This window comes from Dermacentor variabilis, chromosome 9, assembly GCF_050947875.1.
Source record: "Dermacentor variabilis isolate Ectoservices chromosome 9, ASM5094787v1, whole genome shotgun sequence".
NCBI classification, from domain to species: Eukaryota; Metazoa; Arthropoda; class Arachnida; order Ixodida; family Ixodidae; genus Dermacentor; species Dermacentor variabilis.
Genome location: NC_134576.1, coordinates 50823284 through 50844996, shown reverse-complemented (window position 1 = coordinate 50844996; position 21713 = coordinate 50823284). Strand labels below are relative to the sequence as shown.

Genomic DNA, 21713 nt, shown 5'->3' with positions numbered 1-21713 from the left:
CAGCAACAGACACAGAGGCCTGGGTGAGGACAGCGCTCTAAGGCTAGTGCACGCGTTCGCTCTCTGTGACTTCACCTACGTTGCAGGTCTATTTAAATGGTCGCAGGCCGAGCTGAACAAGCTAAACACTATGATCAGAAAGTTAGTGAAGGCTACCCTAGGTATACCCATCAGCACCTCGAACGTGAAGCTCATGAACCTAGGCGTGCACAATACGATAGAAGAGATGGCGGAAGCGCAACCGATGGCGCAACAGGAAAGACTGACGAAAACGCGAGCGGGCAGGCTTATACTCAAAGCGATAGGGACAGACCCAAATAGATCGATGAACCCGAAGGAATCCGAGGTAGAACTGAGCGCGAACCTTAGAGACGCGATCAGAACCACCTCCCTCCCGAGAAATATGCACCCGGAACACAATGTTAGCAGGAGAAAAGCGAGAGCGAAAGCTTTGTTGAAAGAAATTGAACAGCTAGGACAACAGGCGGCCCTTGTAGACGCTGCCTGGGTCAAAGGCAAAGAGGCCTACACCGCCGTGGTGGTCGACAGCCGAGGTGAGGTACGGGACGCCGTCACCATCTTCACTAAGGATTCCACGGTGGCGGAGCAAGCCGCGATTGCTCTAGCCATCAGGAACCGTAAATGGTCTTTCATCTATAGCGATTCCAAAGCAGCAATTAAGAGCTTTGACAAAGGCTATGTAGCTGGGACTGCGACTAAAGTTATCGACAAGGTCGAAACTATCAAAACTGAAATCCGATGGTTTCCTGCACATATGGGACAAGTGGACGAGACTCGGCCCAACCTCAACGAGGTTACGAACGACCTGGCACGAGAACTTGCTTGCCGTGCCGGTCAGAACCGAACCGACGCCCACTACCATTCCGGGAAGAATACAGATCACTTACTAACTTACAACGACATCACTAAATATTACTACTTGGGGCGTAGGCGATTCCCTCTGCCACACATAAAATTGAACAGGGCTCAGGCAGTCACGCTACGTTTACTGCAAACCGGGACGTACCCCACTCCGTATTTCATAAATAAAATCCACCCCGAAAAAGAAATTAGGAAAGAATGTAACGTGTGCGATGGCATCATTGACATCAGGCACATGCTGGCGGGCTGTCCCGCGACTCTCGCCGACCCCGAAGAAAAATGGCTTTACTGGCACAAGTTGATAACAAGCTCTTCATATAAAGATCAGCTACGGGCTGTCCAGAGGGTCCACGATGACGCCATAAGGCTCGGCCTGGCGGTGCCGGCGTGGACGCGGGCCGCCTCGATCTGCAAAGACCGGGCTTCAGGACACTAATAAAGTTTTGTGAATGAATGAATACCCCAGGCTCGCCAAAGTTGGGGTCAATGAGCATGCCTGCGTATAGCAGTTTTTCTGATGCTAATATAGAGTAAGCCCGTTTCAAAAGTTCGTGGTATGCCTGTATTCAAAGCTTAGAATTAGCGTAACCTTCACCTAATCCGTTAACTTGTTTCTGCGGACAATCTCACGTTACCCTAAACTGCTGACAACGTCTGCGTCGACTGCGACAACTGTTTGCGTGCACCTCTTTAAAATGATCCCTGTTTGCTTCAGAAGGTTTTTGGTGATCGATCGTTTGACAGAAGTCGCGCGTCGATACCACCTCGATTGAGCGTGGTACCCTGAGAGCTTCTCTATACCACGCTTAACCGTTTTCAAGCCTGAGTGCCCACAGCAATAGGTGCTTGTTAACGAAAGCATGAAAAAACTACCAAGCACCTTTTATTGCTAGGATAAACTGAATTCCAAAACTGGAGCGTGTTATTAGCAGGCAGGTAATCCATACTTCAAAATGGAAGCGTCAAACATTGCTGAATAATACTAGCAACCTTTTTTTGCTCTATAAGGTCCATATTGCCTGTGTTTCAGTTGTCTGACCAGACCTACTACGCCTCAATTAAGCCTGTGTAGCATAGCTTACGATTACTTATAGCCGTGTGCTTTTATCGAACATTATTCTGTTGTCAGCAAATCTGCTGACATAGAACTTTCGTTCTGTCCTGTTCCTTCTTTATTTCGTTATAACTGCTGGAAATATCCCGCTAATGCGAAGTCCTTTACTGAATTCTTCCACTGTATTGTTCTACTTACTGCATTGGTTTACTGTATTGTTCATTAAAGAGCAGTACCACAACCGAGGACGGCAATTCTAAGGATCTGAAGACGACCAAGATTTTCGGAGCTTCAGTCCTAATGATCTGCAACTAAACAGTGCTAACATAGTTCACTTCTGTGCCGTGCTGATAAAGCTGGAAAAGAGCAAAAGCAAAAAAAAAAATAATCTCGCTTAATGCCAACTTCTCCTGTCACTAGCAGATGTGCTCAAATCGCGCCAGCAGGTGCCATGGCACAAGCCAACAGTCTTTGTGAGAAGACAGTTTGACTACTGTGTCACTGAAGGAGCAGCAATACCTGTCTTCATCGAGTCTGCGTCATATGTGCTCTAAGATAGACAGACCACTTCCAGACAGTATATGCGACGCACTCTCCTATACTATACCTAATATTGCCGACAATCACTGAAACCAACGCACTGAATAAACAATATGACATGATATACCCTGTAATACTTCATTCTACCGCCAAGGCATATTGAAGTGCACGTTATCTTGATGCCACAGTTTCGAGCTTCCCAGCTGCCGCTGTGAAAGTGGCACTAGCCCGGCTATTGAACACTGCCGTGGGAAAAGCTCTGTAGAGAACGAATGCCTCCATCTGTACATGCTAATGTCACCGGGCGGGTTTCCTCATGATCCATCTTGCAGTATTACGGCGTCGAGAAGCTACCGCCACTTAGTTGCCGAATGAAGTTCTCAAAGCGCACTTGCCGACCCCGAGTCCCGTGCCTGTGTGAGCGACCGGAAAGTGTCGACGCTGGCCAGCGCAGCTTCATAGTAGCGCGAAAGATGTTCGTCGCTCTGCTCGGGCTCCGCCAGGAACACTACACGCAACGTGTCCAGCCTCTGCAGCGCCATCCACAGCTCGACGCTCGTCATCCGCGCTGTGCGGTTACGCAGCAGGGCAGACACCTGATCTCGCGCTCCATCCACCAAAGCGCGCACGGCGCCCTCGTACCTGCACCCGAGAAGCACCGCTGAGTGGGTTATGCGAAACTCGTGGCGCCACGTCACCCGATAGACCAGAGCAACGAGCCCACAGAACACGCTTCGTTTAACCAGCTTACGGTATATGCAGTATTATCATGAGAACAAATGTGTGGACAGAAGTGTGCGCATAGATACAAATTCGTGAAGCCATCGGTTGAAAGACCATTCCACATTCGCCGCCATCGTCATAAGTGGCGCTGGTTAACACATATAAATACCCAAGAAGGGGGACGTGGGAACAGTCTCCGACGTAGCTAAATTAGCAGAGCGACGCCCACTTAATAAGGAGGGTGTGGGTTCGACTACCAAGGCCGGCAAATTGTTCGTTTGTCTAATTTCATTTCATTTTGCCTTACAATCTCTACATATAAGTTAAAAAGAACACAATAAATAATTTTTTCTGTACAGCCCTTCGCTTCCTTAAGTGCTGGCTTCACAAGTTGTCACTAACACAGGTCTGTCCATTTGACTCCAGCATATCTATACGAGGTCTGTTAGAAAAGTGTCCGACCTTTGGCCGAAGAAAAAAAACTTGCATGACTGGAGCGTTGGAAACCTAATCACACTCAAAGTAGTCTCCTTGGGACTCCACACACTTCTCCCAATGGTGCCGCCACTGTTGGAAGCATTCCGAGAAGGCCTCTTTCGGAATGGAGTTTAGCTGAGCTGTCGTTGCAGCCATAATGTCCCGTCGTCTGAAATCGCGCTCCTTTGACTGACTTCTTGATTTTGGCGAACAGCCAGAAGCCGCACGGGCCATATCAGGAGAGTAAGGAGCCTGTTGAACTGCATGTGTCTTGATTTTTGTCTGAATGTCTGAATAAAGTGCGAGCAGTGTGCAGGACCATTGTCGTGATGGATGCACCAATTTCCTGTTGACCACAACTGCGGTCTCTTGCGTCGCACAGCATCACGTAGACGACGGAAGACATCCCTGTAGTACTCCGGTGATTGATTGACCTTGTGATGCGTACTCGTGGCGTACCACACCGCGGGAGCCAAAGAAAGCAGTCAGCATCACTTCGACGTTGCTGCGCACTTGACGGGCCTTTTTTGGTCTTGGTGACGTGAATTCTTCCACTGCGACGACTGGGATTTGGTTTCCGGGTCGTACCCATACACCCAAGACTCGTCACCAGTTATTACGGTGTTCATGAAGTCGGGGTCGGGGTCTGTCGAATCCAGCATGTCCTGTGAGACTTCGAAACGAAGTTGCTTTTGCTGCACCGTGCAGCTTCGGCAAGAATTTCGCCGCAACTCTCTTCACGGTCAAATCTTCGGTCATAATGGAATGTGCAGAAAAAGTGCTCATGCCCACCTCTTCCGCCATTTCTCGGATAGTCACACGACGGTCCCGCATCACCACAGCGTTCACTTCGGCAATGACCTGGTCATTTCGGCATGTTGATGGCCGACCAGAGCGTGGCTCACTCTCCACCGATGTGTGGCCGTCTTTAAATCGGTTGTACTACTCCTTAATCTGCGTGCTGCTCATAGCATCTTCACCGAAAGCCGTATAAATCTTCCCAATAATTTCCACTTGGCTGTCGCCCAGTTTCTGGCAAAATTTGATGGAGTAGAACTGCTCCAGTTGCTCCGCCATTTTCCTTGCAATAAAGAACCGACGAGAGCACTGCGTGCTACCTCACTCAAACGCTTCGTTCCAGTGACCGACGCCCTCGGCACGCGGGAAAAATTCACGCATGCGCACGAAGGCTCAAGATCGGCCTATGCAAGCGCGCTTGTTTCATATTTGTGAGGTGTGCGCAAAAAAAAAAAGAACAGTTCGGATACATTTCTAACAGACCTCGTACAATAGCGGATTGCGGGCTCACACCGTAACAACCTGTGAAGAAAAATCGGCAGGATTTTTGTGACGGCAGTGTCAACAGCCAGGTAATTATTCCTTTGAAAAATACAAAAAGTGACGAATAAACACAATGAATTTCCAAAAGCTGAATTCAGTAATCTTTTCGTTCGTAGGTGCTGCTTGACATGACTCTACCGCTTTCTCAAAGAACGTCCGGTGCCAGAATTGGCTTTAATTTGATGCTACGAACAAGCCTAGCGTTAGAGCATTTTGTGAATATGGGCCCAGGTTTTCTAAGGGTGCCTTAAAGCATTTCTATGCCAGAGGCAAGCATCGTTGTTATAACTAGGCGCGCAGGACTGACTTGTAGCCGTTTCCATCGCCGCTGTCGCGACTGACCGCCTGGCGGGCAAGAGAGAGGGCACCAAAATGGTAGGTTCGGGCCAGCAGATGAACGCACGCCTGCAGCTCTTCCGGCACCTGCGTTATTTCAGACAAAAGCTCCGGGGCATCCCTGCTATGCACTTGTAATATACCTATGACTAGAGCAGCTGCCCTCTGTCCCATATGAGGCCGCAGTATTCACCACAAGTATTCTAAAGCAAGCCAGAAGATCGTGGGATAACGATGAAGAACTTATAAATTTGGGCACCCAAGGAAAGCCCAAAACCAGAACCACCGTTATGGCAACGATCCATGTATCTGCACTGAAGAAGACAAGGCTAATTGCGGATACGTTGGTTCTGGCTTAATACTTCCCTTGCATGGCTACGCTGGATGTAAAGTTCAGGATGATAAATACCTTGTCGTTGCTCCATGTGACCAAACACAGATTATGGTATTGAACCTTCTTTACTTTAAATGCTTCCGCAGAACTAGGTCTAGCAGAGAAGCCATAGTCCTGTATATTCTCAAAGCACTGCAAAACGTTGTGCAGTGCTTTAGTCGATCAACTAACAGCCGTTTTAGCATTAGCGATGACATAACGATTGTCTAGATTGCCAGAACACTATAGGAATCGCTAGACGCGCAGTTTCTTTTATTTAAATACTTGTAGTTGATGCTGATGTTTCGTAGTAAGCAAGTATATTATATAATATGACGTTGTAGTGACAAACAAGCACAGTGGCAGAACGCAAGTCACGAAACTAACTGTATAGTGGGTGAACAATAGCCCAGCACAGCAATTAACAATGAACGCAATTATTGCGGTGAGCATACTCGTTGCTTAAAACTTTCTGTCCAAGTTGGGGCATACTTGATCTGAAAATTGCAACAGCGCTAACACAGGCATCCACAAAGGAACAAGGACGAGATACAAGCTCTTGTGTCTCGTCCTTGTTCCTTTGTAGATGCATGTGTTAGCGCAGCTATAATTTTCAAATCAAGCATACTCGCTGATCGTCGACGATCTGACGTGCGGGTCAAGCACGGCCGTAGGGAACGCCCATAGAAAACTTCCACAACCGTACAGCTATATACATCGATCGACATGTGGCGACCGCCCTCTCCGAGTTTTCGGGCTCTTCTCCGCTTGTTCACGCAAAAGTATAGAGAAAGCCAGGAGCTAATGGCTATGAAACAGACGGCGATGTAGTGGATTTCCCGCCATATGTCGCTCGCCCATTTAACGTAACGAGGTGCGTCATGAGCTCGCACTTAAATGTTTCTTTTATTTTTCTCTTGGCACAAACCACGAACCCGCCGTTTTCGCTAATTTGGTGAGATCCAGAAGATTTAGGATTCAGTTCGTACCTGTGGTATGTGCTCCCCGTGGCTCAGAACGAGCAGTCCCTCCGCTGTTTCATCGTGGGGCAAAGCGGGGGACAAGAACGCGGCCAGCGAGAATGCCACGTAGTTGAGCAACGCGGTCACCTCAGTGTTGCCGAGTAGCGCCGATAGCTGGCCGAGTTGCTCAGGGCTTTCGACCTGCGCAGAGGACGTGCGGCTGTATCACCCATAATTACTTTGCTTAGCGCAAAACAACAGACACAAGAAAGACAACACGTACCCATACATGTACAGTTACTACAAATCAGTCCCGTACTATACGCGGCTGAAGGCAACAGGACTTACGCAGGCCGCGCTAGTCCTCAAGTTTTGGTGCTGGTAGAACAGCGCGAGGAGAGAGACTTTAAGTTTAGAAATTTTTCTTTTCCTGATTCTTACATGCTTCAGCCGGTCGCCGTTTGACGGGCGCGCCATGAAAGAGGCAGCATATTGCAATTAGGATCCTTAAACCAGGCACCGAACCTCGCCAATGAAGAAATCGTAGGCATTATACCTTCCGTGACGCCACCTACCTCCCCCCCCCCCCCACGACTTAGCTTTACTGGGTGGCGTAACACTGGCCGAAACAAAGTGTCGAAAGCGCGGTGTATATATATATATATATATATATATATATATATATATATATATATATATATATATATATATATATATATATATATATATATATGCGCGTGTGTGTCAAAATCCAACTAACACACATTGAAAGCCAGCGAAGCTCTTTAAGAAAGTTATCACGCCCCACTAGCCTTAGGGGCCTGTATTACCAATGCCTGAACGTTCGCCACATCTGGGGCCCCTGTAACATAAAACTTTTCCATCTGTTTTTATTTCAGTCTCCCCACGTCAAATTTACCGAATCGTCGACGCAAGCACCAGGCAATGCCCCTCAGCGCTGTTTGAACAGCCCAATGAAACGCTATACTCCTTTATAGGAGGTAACTTTTGTTTGATTTCAAAGCAACTAGAATTGTCTGATTTGACAGGTTATTCTTAGTTAATTGGCTGTAAAAAGGCGAGAAACACGCTGAAGTGGAGCGGGTCTCAGTGGGGCCGAACTAGCGCAGTGAAAGAAAGTGGATAACAGGATGAGAATGATGGTGTCAGCGTCTGCAACTGAATGACCTCGCCTCGCTTAGCTTGTAGAGGCTCGTGAAAAATTGCGACGGCGTGGAACGGAAGGAAAAGCTGCCGCCAAAATGGATCCTCAGCGACAAAGAGTTCACTGAGCAACGTTGTACGCATATCAAAGGATTGGACAACTTTATACAGGGGCGCAACACTTTTTGATGTTACGTAAATAAATTCATTCTCTACTGCCGCTGCGAGCAGCCATTGCCAGAGGCATCAGTGGGCACTGATGTTATGTTCCTTTTGGAACGGGGCACTCTTCCGCTATTCAAGCAACAATTCATTTTTGTTCGGCATATTGATGCATGTTTAATGCGTGCATATAATTTTAACGTGGTGAGTTCTCGCGGCTTTGCGACCTCGCGTGACAGACAGGCGGAGTGGGGAGTGACCCGAAACGTTTTCGAGTTATCGTGGAGAACTCATCGCAGAAATGGAACAGAAACAGTTTTGAAATACCGTTACATTGTAGCGCCCCTGGTGCGATTTTCTGTTTTGCAACGCCTGAGCCTTTTCCAACATTTCGCTGTATCCGAGCTTCGTGCTTTTGTATTCGCTCTTATATCTCACGCATATTTCTACATGCTCAGCCGGCTGCACTAATGGCGACGGCTAGCAGCGTGCTTCTGGTGGCCTGATTAGTTTGCGTTACTTTCTTTTCAGTGATGCCTGATAACGGACGCCCGCATATACGACCGCTCCGGCGCTCCGACGCAGGTTGCGCCACTGGCTGTTCCTTGACTGACGTCTGGTAGACGTAGTCACAAAACCAAAATTATCTGCGCAAATTAGAACCGGACCGGATTCCCGCGAAAATGTTTGTCGATTCGCGCCACTCTAACCGCTCGAGAAACCATGGAATGAGAAACAAAGAAATATACCCTGCCGTCACAGTAAAATTGTTGCAGAACTCCCCCTCAACAGCTTCGCTACAAATGTTCACGCCAACATTTCCGGAAGCCAGCAACAAGGCCAGCCGAGCTGTTCTACCTGAACCAGAACGCGCGGTTCATTCGAAGAATTCTTCTCGAAGACGACGTCGCCCAGCAGAATGCGTGCGTACTCCTCCCACGACCACACTGTGGTGCCGTAGTCCTTTGCGAGTCTGCTGACGCTGACGAGCATGTCACGACGAACGGGACCAGCGCCAAAAGTTCCAGGCGTGACGGATGCCCCCTGCGAGTGTCTCGAAGAAGACACGGAGCCGCCCATTTGAATGATGGCGGACAGCTCCTTGTCGACAGCCAGCACCTGAAAGAGAGCGTGGGACGAACGATAACGGATGTTATCACCTTTTTTAGTCGCTTAATATTGCCATTGGCTAGCTTCGTTCGCTAATGATATGTGCAGCATGAAAATTGGCTAGAATTTTCTTTTACGAGCAATAGGTATCTTTTTGTGAAAGCCCGTGTTCACAGATTTTCATTGGTAAGTGATCTTTTCATTAGTCGGGCACCTTCGCTAACGATATGCCCAACATCAGATTTAGCTAAACATTTTCTCTTGCGAAAAATTCTAATGTTAGGGCTTTTGTTTTTGAAATGCGGGCATTGCTGTCTTAATGTGCTTTTCTTCAATGATGAAAGCTTCTTCTTGCTTTTCAGTAACTTGCGAATTGGCTTGGCTAAGACAACATCACGATTGGCTAAAATTTTTTTCTTGCGTACGATTCTCGCCTAGCAGTATTTTGTGAATACGGACGTTAGGACAGCAGAGCGAAGTGCATGCTTGTGTGCGCGTGCGTGTGTTGGTATGTGTGTATGTGTTTGGTGTGCTCATATGTGTTTGAGATTCCCTGTACAAAAGATAGCCCGACAATGAGTTGTTCACACCTTCCCTTCTGAGTGTAATTGGACATATTATAAGCCGATTGCATTTTTTAACTTAAGATAGCAGATATCCATATGCCTTTCTCTTTGGTTTTGCTCTTTAAGCGAGCTCTAGCTGCGAATGTTCCTGGGTGCATACCCCGTGAAGCCTTACAAAAAGTTTCTTTTTTCTTTACCTATTCAATAAAACTTACGCTGAAGTAAAGTAAGGGTTCATTGCCATAATAATTATTTCACTGACTGATTGTAACGCAACATCTAGAGCTGATGTTCGTGACAACCTATTTTAACGCAATAATAAATGCAGAATCGTACCTGGCTGGGTTACTTGGCGAATTTAGACGGTTGACTTTCCATGGGTAAAACGGAAGCACGATACATGTCCGTTGTTTAACAAGTTCCGTAGTATCAAGGCCCATAGTAAATACAGCGCTCTCTATCTCAAATGGACCTTGCACAGATACATCGTCGGGTTAAAGCAGCTGATTTCTCTGACGTCTTGCTAAAGGCAGAGCTATTTCAATATCCGCGTCTCTTGACAACTACGCTTCAGAAAGAGAAGTAAGTGGGCAGGCGCATTGGGCAGTTGTAGGAACAGCTTGAGCTAAATTTTTGGGTTGGCGCTCAGAACAGTCTCAGAATCCGAGACACGGTCGTATGGAAAGAATGCACCAAAGAAAAGATACCCTCGCAAGTTGATGACCGAAGTTCAACCCGAGCAAGGAGCAAGGCAAGGAAACCGTAGGGCCCCACAGTGTCCATGCTATAGCAACCGACAACGTGCGCCACTGACATTTCCTTTGGAACATCATGCGAATGAAGCAAAATTCTTATCTTATCGAACCTTCGGCTTTCTAACAAGATTCTCAAATATTACATTACAAATAAATTGCGTCGTTTGCGTGTCCAAACGATGATGTGATTATTGGGCAAGCAGTAGTGCGGGACTCTGCATTATTTTTGACCGCTTGGTTACTTGACCACTTGACCACTTGGGGCTTTTGAACACGCACTTAAGTTAAGTGCACGTAGACATATATTGTTCAAATTCCAAGAAAAAGTAGTTTGTCAATATGCTTAGCCCATTGAAAGCGCGTAAAACTACAGTTACGCTAGCCAGCTTCTCGTCGTCAGCCCCCCCCCCGCACACACACACACACACACACACACACACACACACACACACACACACACACATATATATATGTGTGGGGGGGGGGGGCCGACGACGAGAAGCTGGCTAGCGTAACTGTAGTTTTACGCGCTTTCAATGGGCTAAGCATATTGACAAACTACTTTTTCTTGGAATTTGAACAATATATGTCTACGTGCATAAGAATAAGATATATATATATATATATATATATATATATATATATATATATATATATATATATATATATATATATATATATATATATATATATATATATATATATATATATACCTGCCGAAAAAGCTTTATTTGTGTGGGGCTGATTTTCTCCATTGCTAACCTCCAAATTTGAAAGCTGTAACGTATTCCACTCAAGATGCGCTCTACTCCCGCCAACGATCATTTTAAAAAATTACCCTACGCAACTATTGCAATTACCGCTTTTATTTTTTTCTATAACTTCTAAGGTTGAGAATATATATCCCTTGACATCGAATATCTTCTACAAATTTCGCTTTGTTGTGTGTACATGGTTTTCTTCTATACATCGCCGTCAATACTGCTTGACTGCATCTAATGCCACCACATTTATGTGTAACAGAAACATCGGTGTAAAATTTCTCGAATCTCGACTGGGCTGTGTTATAACGGCAACTTGAACCAGATAGCGGCTTAGTAAGACACAAACGTTTCCTCGGAGTTGCGGTTTAAGAGTATGATGATTATGAAGATACATTGTGGTAACTTTTCTTATGAAAAGTTCGCGACTACGGTACAAAATACGTGGAAGGCCTCAAGTATAGCCTAAACTATTTATGTTTGCTTAAAATCCGAAATAATTCTAGCAGTCTTGTTTTACATCAATGTGCACTATTGTAACCATCAGCGCAATAAAGATCCACGAGAATCTGAGCATTCAACATTCGTTCTACTTCAGAAAAGAAAATAGGATGCAGCCATTTCTCTTCTTGCTGCGTTTTTTGGGCATATTACGTCACGGAACCTGACAATAAGGATAGCAGGCAACCACTGCTGGAGCAGGAGACATTTATGCGTTGCGCATTCTACACTCGTAATTGCGACACAACTAAATAACTGTCCAACCAATTGTTCTCGTTCAAGCTAGCTCACTAAAATGTGTCACGATTCATCAAGGTATACTATCAAAAGAATATATTTGGGGCGCTCTAGTTAACGTGTTTATTTGTATTGTAGCAAGTGCAGTAGAGGTTTACATGGGTCTACACAGGGCACCTGCGCAGCCCTAATAGGAGGGCTGTTTCAGCGCGACAGCGTTAAGGAGCTCGCGTCGCAGCAAAGCCGGTGTCATCAGCGGCGTTGGCCGTGAGCTAAAAATTCCGGAAGGCAATTCATAAATAAAAACAACTTGCAAGATGGGCTGGGTGGGAATCGAACCAGGGGCCCCGGAGTGTGAGACGGAGACGCTACTACTCAACCATGACTTAGATAGTTCAAAGCGCGACAAAAGCGCCTATAGTGAATGCGGTATTGCCTTAGAAACGTGCCGTAGAAAGTTATGCTGCGATATATATCGGTAATTATGAGCATGTAAATTACAGAAGTCGCAATTTAACCCGTAGCGAAGTACGTTTCCGCTACATTTCTTCTGCGCTTGGCGCACACGCAGGGCCATCTCGTGGCCAACACAGAAGGCGCCCTCCTCGCAATGTACGGCGCTGCCCCGACAGTTGACGCACCACTCGCCCGCTTCTCCCCTTCCTCTCGTTTGAGCACATTGGGACCGTGCGGGGACCGGTGCGAGGATGCCCCAATACCCTTGCGTTTAATAAGTTTTCTCGCTCTCTCCCGTTCCAACTTCCAGCGTGCGTCACTCGAACCCTCGTGTTTAGGCGGCGCGGCTCCTCTTACCGCTCACAGCGTGATTCCTAGGTGCAGCGTCCGATGCGGGAAGCCTCTGACGTTATCGCTGTGCCGTAGCGCGTCTGGTGGAAAAACGTCCCCTGCGATGTGTGCCGTGCTGCTGCCGAGGAGTCATGCGTCTGCGTGGTGCTCCCAAGCGAGAAAGAGGACGATACCATCGAGGCGCCAGCCCCATGATCGCGTCCGCCTTCATGGCGCGTTGCGGCCCGGCTGTCCGTGTCAATCACGACGCTTGGCTCGCGTAGATCGTTTCTCCCTCCGAGACACCGAGTTCTTCGGTTCGTCCCGCTTGCTCAGGCGCAAGTTTTGTCTTTGTGTGACTCAAGAGCATGCCGAGCGAATGAGTGGGCGGTGCGAACGGAGTACGATAACGCTTGTGGGGATGCCCGACTCTCGCGCGTCCCCTGATGTTTTTCCCGCACGGCGCGTCTCCTGTAATCCGGCTTCGCCACGTGGCCTGGCGCCCGCGGCCGTCGGAGTGGTTGAGGCGCAGTACGAGAGAGGGCGCGAGTGTTGCGCTGCTAACGCTGCCGACAGGCGGGGTTACTTGGGCGCCGAGAGACAAGGCGCTTTGTCTTTCCCGGCGGATCGGCGAACAGCGTGGACGCCCCGGGCGCGCGCTGACCCATGCTTCTGCGAGACCGCCTCACGTGGCCTGCCTTTGAACGCGCCACCATTCGCGTGACCGTACGCGCGAAAGACCAGGCGTTGGGATCCAGCATGGGGCGAACATATTGGCTCGCTAACCGGTCGCGGTGAGTCGGACTTCTAGATTTGTCGCGCGCCCGATAGCAACTCGGCTAGCAGGCATTGATCTATGAAAGGTGCAATAAATGCCCTTGTGATTATTTGCTCTACTGTGTTGTCGTTCCTTTGTCCCAAGAGTACGGGAGGAGAACCCCACACGTTACCGCGTTCCACTCTTGAAGGCGAAGCTTAAGCGTCCTCCAATTTTTTCCTGATGGTATGGCTACACCGCATCTGAATTCTGTTGTAAAACTAGACGACTGACTACCACATTCGTTGGCGCTACCGCATGGGAGTCTTGAAGAACTGCGTTTAAAATTTTTTTAACTCTGGGATTTAACGTGCCAAAAACCATGATACAATTATGAGGCACGCTACAATGGGGGAATCCGGAAATTTAGACCTCATAATTTTGGTTTACGCGCTCTTAAATCTAAATGCATGCGCGTTCGTGCATTTCACTCCAATCGAAATATGGCCTCTGCAGCCGGGATTGATCACGTGACCTCGAGCTTGGCAGGCTACGTTATAGGACTCCCGTTTATAAGAATCCAGTTTCTCGCAGGGTGCGCTCTTTTAGCTCCAGAAAACGTCACTTCACAGCACGGTACTTACCATTTGTGTTTACGTCGTTCGTTTTTGTTTACCGTGAGCACAGTTGATATCGCAAAGCTCTTGTTCAGACAACAAATTGACGCCGAAGTTCAATGCCGCACTTCTTTCTTATTCGATGTCACAAATAAATCGCCATCTCATTTAAAAAAATGGACATTCCATGCCAGATCAGAATATGGATAGGAATTCATTGCTTCCCTTTCCATTTCTAGAAATGAAAATTCTGAAGTTGCTCCATATCTTTGGTTACTCTTGATAAACCTGTGTGCTTTGAAGGTTTCCGTGATTCGCCAATTTGTGCACACGTTTTGTGTTCTGATTTAGTGCGGGAATAATCCGTTGCTCTAGATCAGAGGCTATGGGGTTGTGCTACAGGCGACGATGTGGAGGGCTGGAGCCCCGCCGCAATACGCTGGGGGCTGAATGGAACAAAGCTAATGTGCCGGCCGGGTGCATTGAGTGCACGTTACAGAATCTCAGGGGGTCAAAATTACTCCTCAGTTCCCCACTACGATGTCCTTCATAACGACATCGTGTTATCGGCAGCTAAAATCCCAGAATTTATATTTTCTCTTCGATTAAGCAAAACATACGTGCGCATGGCACCACAACTTTTCACGTCATCATACAGTGCTTGTAAATTCTCTTTCTGCCAGAACCTTACGTACGCTGCTTAAGCGCCTCCACAAAACTCCCGAGCCGTAGGCAAAGAAAATCTCGGCTCAAGAGCGTAAGACGCTTCCTATGAATGTAAGGGGATCTGCGAGGGCGCACCTGGGTAGCTTCCTCGTGGAGGCTTCGAGACGGCGTCTTGAGAAGAGCGAAGCCGGCGAGTATCTTCTGCAGCAACGCATCGTCGTCGACCTTGCGCATACTGTCTTGGAGGCGCAAGGAAGGCGTCGACTCTGGGGGGTCGAGGAAAAGGAGCACGTGCTTGGCTTGTCTGCGGCGCCGCGCCGTGGTCAGCGACGGCCGGACAATGGCCGCCAAGCCAAGTTCACGGTCCAGCATCCCCACGACGCCAGTCAGGTTGGGCAGACTGGGGGACCAAGATGATCCGTTGTTCGACGCTTTGTACGGGTAATCCTGGGCCGATACAAGAGCCGTTACGCATCGACAATACATTAGACGTTAACCTTGACGTTATCTCACCAATATTAGTACCAAGATGAAAGGAAAGAAGGGGACAGATCTTATTACCGTTTAGGATTAAGTGCGAAGCTTTAATGTGCGTGTGTTACGTAACTATACTACCAAACGTCAATGACAAAGTGGAATACATTAACGTGGCACAGTTGGCAGTCGTGGGGAGTTACTTCGGCTGTTTCTTAAAGTGCGATTAGACGGGTAATTAGTTAGGCCTATTTACAAAAGAATGGAATATTTGTTATAGGGAAAAGTCACATTTTGTAAGTTGTATAAGAGCTCAGAAGCTCAATAAATTAGCTTCTATGGTGCTATAGGTGCCTTTTGCATTTTACTGTGCTCTACATAAATCTTGCGAAGTATAAAAACATCACGTAAATATGTTCTTACGAGTCTGGATAGTAACGCTCTCAGTCATGTTTTAATGGAGCAAAGGCTGCACGCACGTCGTTAGGAAAGAAAAAAAAAATCTGGCAGAACCGATATCTCGATGATCGTCGTTATTAATGTGGTTAACATTTAAGCAATCTAGTGACACATCATGTTAGACAACAGTGGCCCTGAAGACGTGTTCGAATGATGCAAGAGTCCACATATATTTTTCCGACGTCTTCCGTAGATCCTGAGGACTACATTTGCTGGTTCATCCTGAAAATGTTCCTTGCTGGACTTGTTAAGAATAACTGATCGCCCAAAGAACATCCACTGCAAGATATTATTGGGATAGCAATTACATCGACAGTACAGGCGCATTTCCACCGCCGTTCTCGCGCATGATCTCGCGCGTGCGAGGCACCGTGGGAAGAGGGAGGTTCTACTCCGGCGGCCATGGAGGAAGGAAAAAGACAGGATGGTGCGTACCGCAACGCGATTGACGCCAAACGTGGTGGCCCACCACGTGATCGCACGTCAAAGTGCGCGGTTGGTTCGTGCGCGGTCGGTCCTGCTATGCAGGCAGAGCCACGGCAGGGCAACTGAACAAGCACGCACCGAACAAAAAATACTGGCATAGCTACTGGGAACCAACGTCTCAGCAAGCCTCGATTCTTATTCCTTGATCTCGACGCAAGAGGTCACGTGTTGGGCCACCACTATAGCTTCACGGAGCGTTCGCTTGGCAAGGCTGGCTGCGTAACGTAATGGTCCTTCCTATATTTTTCCTTTCTCCATGCCGACGTCGGCTGCGTATGGCAAGGCTGAGTGCGGCCGCACCGGCGATATCTTGAAAGTGACCTGCGATGAGTACAGTCAGCCGCGAGGCCCTGTGGACCCTGTCTCGAAAGCGATCTGCGATGAGTATGGAGTCTAGATGTGCCGAGGGCGGATAGCTTCGTGTGCCGCTGTGTTTTCGCCGCTTATAGTTCGCATTCAGGCGAGAAGAAGCACGAAGCTCAACTCTCCTACTGCTGCAGGTGCTCTTTCTCAAGCCAGCATTTTGAAAGCGACAGTCTGCGCTCATCGAGTAGGATGTGTTTATGCTTGCTTGTGTGTGCGTGACACCATGCTTGTTAATTTATTTACTAAGCGAATGTTGAAAAGTTTATACGGCCGATAAACCTGCTATTCTTATTTCGTGTAGATGTCTGCCAATTTGCTATCGCATCGATATCTTTCAGGGGAAACTGCAACTTATATTTAGGACAGATTGCTCGATGTTGGAGCAGACCCTGCAGTTAAGATTCTTATGGGGACTTCAGTTGATGAATGAAAAATTTCGTGGAATATTCTGTGCAACGTCTCCAAGTAGGCTTTGCAGTGTTATTTTAATTTTTTAGGTGTTTAGAATCACGTTTGTGCGCCACTTGTGCGCAGAATGCTCCTCTGTGAAGAACACGCTCTGCGAGCATAAATAAAATAACCGTCCGCATATCTCAAGACGGACATGCCGCTCTGAAGTTTCGCGTTTTGAGCGCTGCCTGCTCTGCCCCAGAAATGTGGCACTTAACGTAGGCGCGACGCTCGAACCTATACAGACGCCTGATTTCTGCCTGCACAACTTTTCGGACCGAACAAAGAAGCTAAACTTTTCATAGAATGACATAATTTCTAAAGAGCCAAGCGGACCAACAGATGTTTTTTTTTCTAAATGCAAGTTTGCCCTTATGTTTTGCTATACACTGTTCAACGGTGTTTGAAAATGTCTCATGCGGCAAGGAAAAACAAAGATGGCATACGTCAATGCTGACGGCTATGAATCCAGCAAGGTCGGTGGTAGTTACGTAGTCAACAATGCCGCTACACTTGTGAAAATAACAAGAGTGAGTTATTTATAGCATAATGATGCTTCTGGAGATATTTAGACATGGCAAAGCCACCAAGTACATTTTTTTTCAGAACCAATTCCTTTAAACAGCTTCAGTAGCTTGTGTGTCTTAATAGTAAACTATATTTAAAACCAACCATTTTGCCTTTTCAACACCGGAGTCAAGTTTTTGTAAGCAAGCCTTTTTACCAAGAGCTTCGCTCTTATTTCTGATTAATGTTTGTAGAAATTCACTTAGGATTCTTTTCAAGAACTTCCTGCGCCTTCTCGGCAGAGGCGTCCTCTTTACTAGAAAGAAAGACTTCTTTATTAGGAAAGAGAAAGTTTGTTTCAGGAAGAAAAATCTACCAAAGGGCCATCACACACTTTAGGCTTATTTTTGTTTGCGCTTACTTAAATATATTGTTAAAGCCTTTGAAAGCAATGAGATGGGACTGAAGTTGACTTCCGAGTGGCCTTCTAATAGGTTCTTTGACGTGCGCTTCTATTTTTTTTTTTTTTTGCTTGCCATTTGGGCTGTCATTGTAACCACCAGTCTACAAAACCAGCGTAATAGTAATTGCGTCGGAGCACTTGAGTAAGATGTGGAATCGTCTTGTCGTGCTTACGGTCGGATTTGAGAAAATGGCTCGATTTGAGAAAAAAGTGGCCTGCATTTGCTGAGTACCCTTTTCTAAATGTAAATTGATATCTTCGAAGATGCTTAGCGCCATTTGCACATCATTAAAATGGAATGTGGAAGCGCATGCGACTCGAAAAGAAAGAACAATATAGCTTTGCAGTCAGCATTCTAAGGTGTACCGCTTTAATTTTTATGTTTAGTTCTAGTTACGTGAAACAGCCAGTATACACCGGTTGCACCGTCTAGCAGGTAGCAAGTTCTAATAGTTTTTTAAGCAAAATCGCGGTGCGGATGAAACAAGCTATGTTATGAGCAAACCATCGAAAGTATTTTTGCTATGGCATGCATAAAGTGATAAGTAATGGTTAGCAAATTATCATGTATTACAACGAAACGCGTACATTGTTACTTATCACTTTTAAAGGAACCGCATCTAATACAAATTTGTTAGCCGATTTGACAACCGCGGGTTAACAAATCGAATTGACCGATTGAGTCCGCAATCCGGCGCAGGCGCAAGAAAGGCGCAATGGACGAAAGTGTGTGTTCAGTGCAGGAAGGTGGCTGTTAATTTAGTAGACTCCTAATAAGCATCCAGGAGCCTAAGTCTTTCACAGGCTTTAGTCTCTCGTCTTCTGCCCCACCTGCGCGCACGTTTTTATGCCGCTTAGAATAACGAGCTCAACTCTGCTCCCTATCTTGTCTCTAATGTAAACAACCCGGATCGTATCATCTCTATTTTAGCACGCGTCTTTAATATCGGGAATGTGGCATGTTTCATCTGCTGCGCTTACACAGTCCTCCCTGACCAGCCACCATCGGAAATTTTATTCATATACTGGAAATTATACGCCATATACGGAACATTCTACCTCAAAACATATTTAGAGTACAGTTTTCAGGCGCCCGTTCCTGCATTAAGCGTCGGCCCCAGCGTCGGTATAACCGGCAGAACGAACGAGCCCATCGAAGGGTGAAAAATTTGGAGGACGCTTAAGCTTCACCTTTAAGAGTGGAACGCCATAGCACTGAAGCACGCCTGACTGCTTCTCGCGCTTCCCGGCAACTGCAGCTTATGTAACCGTAATGTTTACCGGGAAATACTTGCGGCGAACATTATGCACGAAAGCGAGCGGGTGAGCTTTCTGGTAGAAATGCGGCCCCTTGCGTGGCCCGCGGATTCGCGAAGGCGAGCGCCATCTGGATGGCACTGTTGCAAGGAACCGAGTGCAGCATGCCGCTCTACGAATCGTAGAAATACTCGAAAATGGACTTTCGTTTGAGTTACCACGTAACAGAATTGTGTTTCCTGGCATATTCAAATTACCCTCCGATGCTAGCCTGTCTCTAGGTCGTGTTTAGGTTGTACTTTACGCTTGTTTTGACGCATCTTACTTTGAGAAATTCAATTAGTTCAGTAACGCCTCTGCGCCACGCGGAGGGCCTGCGTGGTTGTGGTGCGGAACGATTTTTCGCTAACCGACGTCCAACGCAAGACACCGAGACCACGTTTTATGCGACGTGGGGCTCCCGAAGCTATCGCGTTAAAGAATGCGCCGACTATCGCGATGCACCCCCATGCGATATTTGAGCGCAGCTCTATAAGTGTTCCTATTTCGTGACATAATGGCTGGCACGGACAATCCGTCTGGTGCGGCACATTGCAAACGGAGCAAAGTGTGGCTTGGCTGCCTCGCTAATCGGGAGATCGCGAGAGGTAGCGCGTGGATGACGCGTAGGCGCGGTTCACAGCAGCCGCTGCAAACGCCTCCGATCCACCGATACAATATGGACACGTGTAGTTGTCCATCTTTACAGGGTGACCGCATTTCACTGTCTAACAACTGTTATCGTTTAGCGCAGGACGGGTCTGTATGTAACGGAAGTTTCTCGAATGTTATCGATGGGTCTATCGGCTGTCTGTGGTCACCAAACTTCGTGTAATCTGATTGCATGTATGCGCGACGCGAAGTGTGTAGTACTTTCTGGAAGACACGCGGGCACCAACGATTTGTCTGGTACCTTCGATGACCCACGTATAAAAACCGACGCGCCTGACCCACTGATCAGATTGCGACGACCGCAAACCGTGTTCACCGCTATCGCTGTGTTTTGTGTGTGACTTGCATTTGTGGGCACAAGTTCGCCCAATAAAATTTAGTTTCTTCATTCACAGATTTAGCGCTGTATTATTCACCGTCACTAATGCGTGACAATATACGGAAGCAAAGCGCTGTCGAGAACTTCGGAACCACCACGCATGCGCTAGTTCGCCGTCACCACTATCACTAGAGAATGCACTCTGCGCGAGGCACACGTTCCCGCATTTACTCTTTCTTTCTGAACAGTGAGTGACTCAACCGGTGGAACTGCTTCTCTGCCACCGCTGCTGAAACATCTGAAGTGCAGCGCTCGAATCCAGTATTAAGGAGTATTGTAATTATCAGTGAATTTTTTTCCTAATTCTTTCATTGTTGCAAGAGATACGAGACATTCAAATGCTATGACGTCATGCTGTCAAAGGACGAGCTTCAGTGGCAACATAGGCATTCTCTTTCTTTTCCTCAACTACCGTCCACAAGCGATAGTCCTTCGCTGTATTACCAAAGGCATTGCAGGCATTGGAGTGACCCGATCCGGTCGTCTGTGTAAGGCTGTCACTCCACCAGAAAGCTAGGATTTCTCCACATAAGAGCACTGCTGTGCTGTCGTTTAAAATCTTCAAACAGGATTGTCACCACCCGATACACACCCCGTTCGCATCTTTGCAATGACCAAAACTGCTTATTGGCCCTTCAATTCCGGCCACTTTTACACTACGGGGAACCCACCTCCAGACCATAGTGGCGGAAGAGGTCCTGGACGTCTGGCGAAGGTCCCCGGCTCCTCTCCTTAGAGACGCAACGCAGGAAGAAAGAAGTGACTCGTGCCAAGAAGCTGGCGTTACGGCTGCTGGTGTCAGCGCTCGCCTCTGCTTGGTGGAACTCGTGAAACATGTTTTCCAGGCGGTACCTGTGAGTTGTGGTCACAACCAGTCTTTAGGTGAACTTTCACGGTGAACTGCGCACGAATCCTTTACGATTCACATATGCCCTAAAAAAAACTTGCAACTGACTTGCCCTATTCTGTGTGCCTGTGCTTCCAGACATCGATTATCTTGGCCTCTATCCAAGATCCGCTAGTATCCTGGTTAGCTAAGACAGATGACCGCAACATCTGTTCAGTTTCAGTTTCAGTTTATTTCTTTCCAAATGGATACATGCTTACATAAATATAGAAAAGGATATTTCAGCGCATATGGCTGAAAGGGACCCCTGTCAAAAATATATGTATTTGTGCAAATATACAGCATAAAACAGCAATGAAGTAGTCACTAAGTGTGAGATTAAGCAACGTAAATGTAGTACAAACTTCAAATAATATAAAGTCAATAACTAGTCGTAGAATTATAACTGTAGTTAAGCCGTTCGCAACATACCAAACCAAAAATGTTTATAAAGGATACAAATGAAAAAAACCTAGAAAAAAAGGAAAAAACCAAAAGAAATTAG

At 47.1% G+C, this 21713-nt stretch overlaps 1 protein-coding gene across 1 annotated transcript in view; it reads right to left on the bottom strand.

The window, feature by feature from the left end:
• The window catches only part of LOC142558350 (neprilysin-1-like), a 49889-nt gene that overhangs the window by 15269 nt on the left and 12907 nt on the right, over positions 1 to 21713 (bottom strand). The window contains exons 3-8 of the mRNA XM_075670495.1: positions 20994 to 21174; positions 14906 to 15217; positions 8873 to 9133; positions 6716 to 6889; positions 5325 to 5440; positions 2872 to 3118 (exon numbers count right to left, since the gene is read on the bottom strand). Of these exons, the coding sequence (XP_075526610.1) occupies positions 2872 to 3118; positions 5325 to 5440; positions 6716 to 6889; positions 8873 to 9133; positions 14906 to 15217; positions 20994 to 21174 (1291 nt within the window). The remainder of the gene's footprint in view (positions 1 to 2871; positions 3119 to 5324; positions 5441 to 6715; positions 6890 to 8872; positions 9134 to 14905; positions 15218 to 20993; positions 21175 to 21713) is intronic.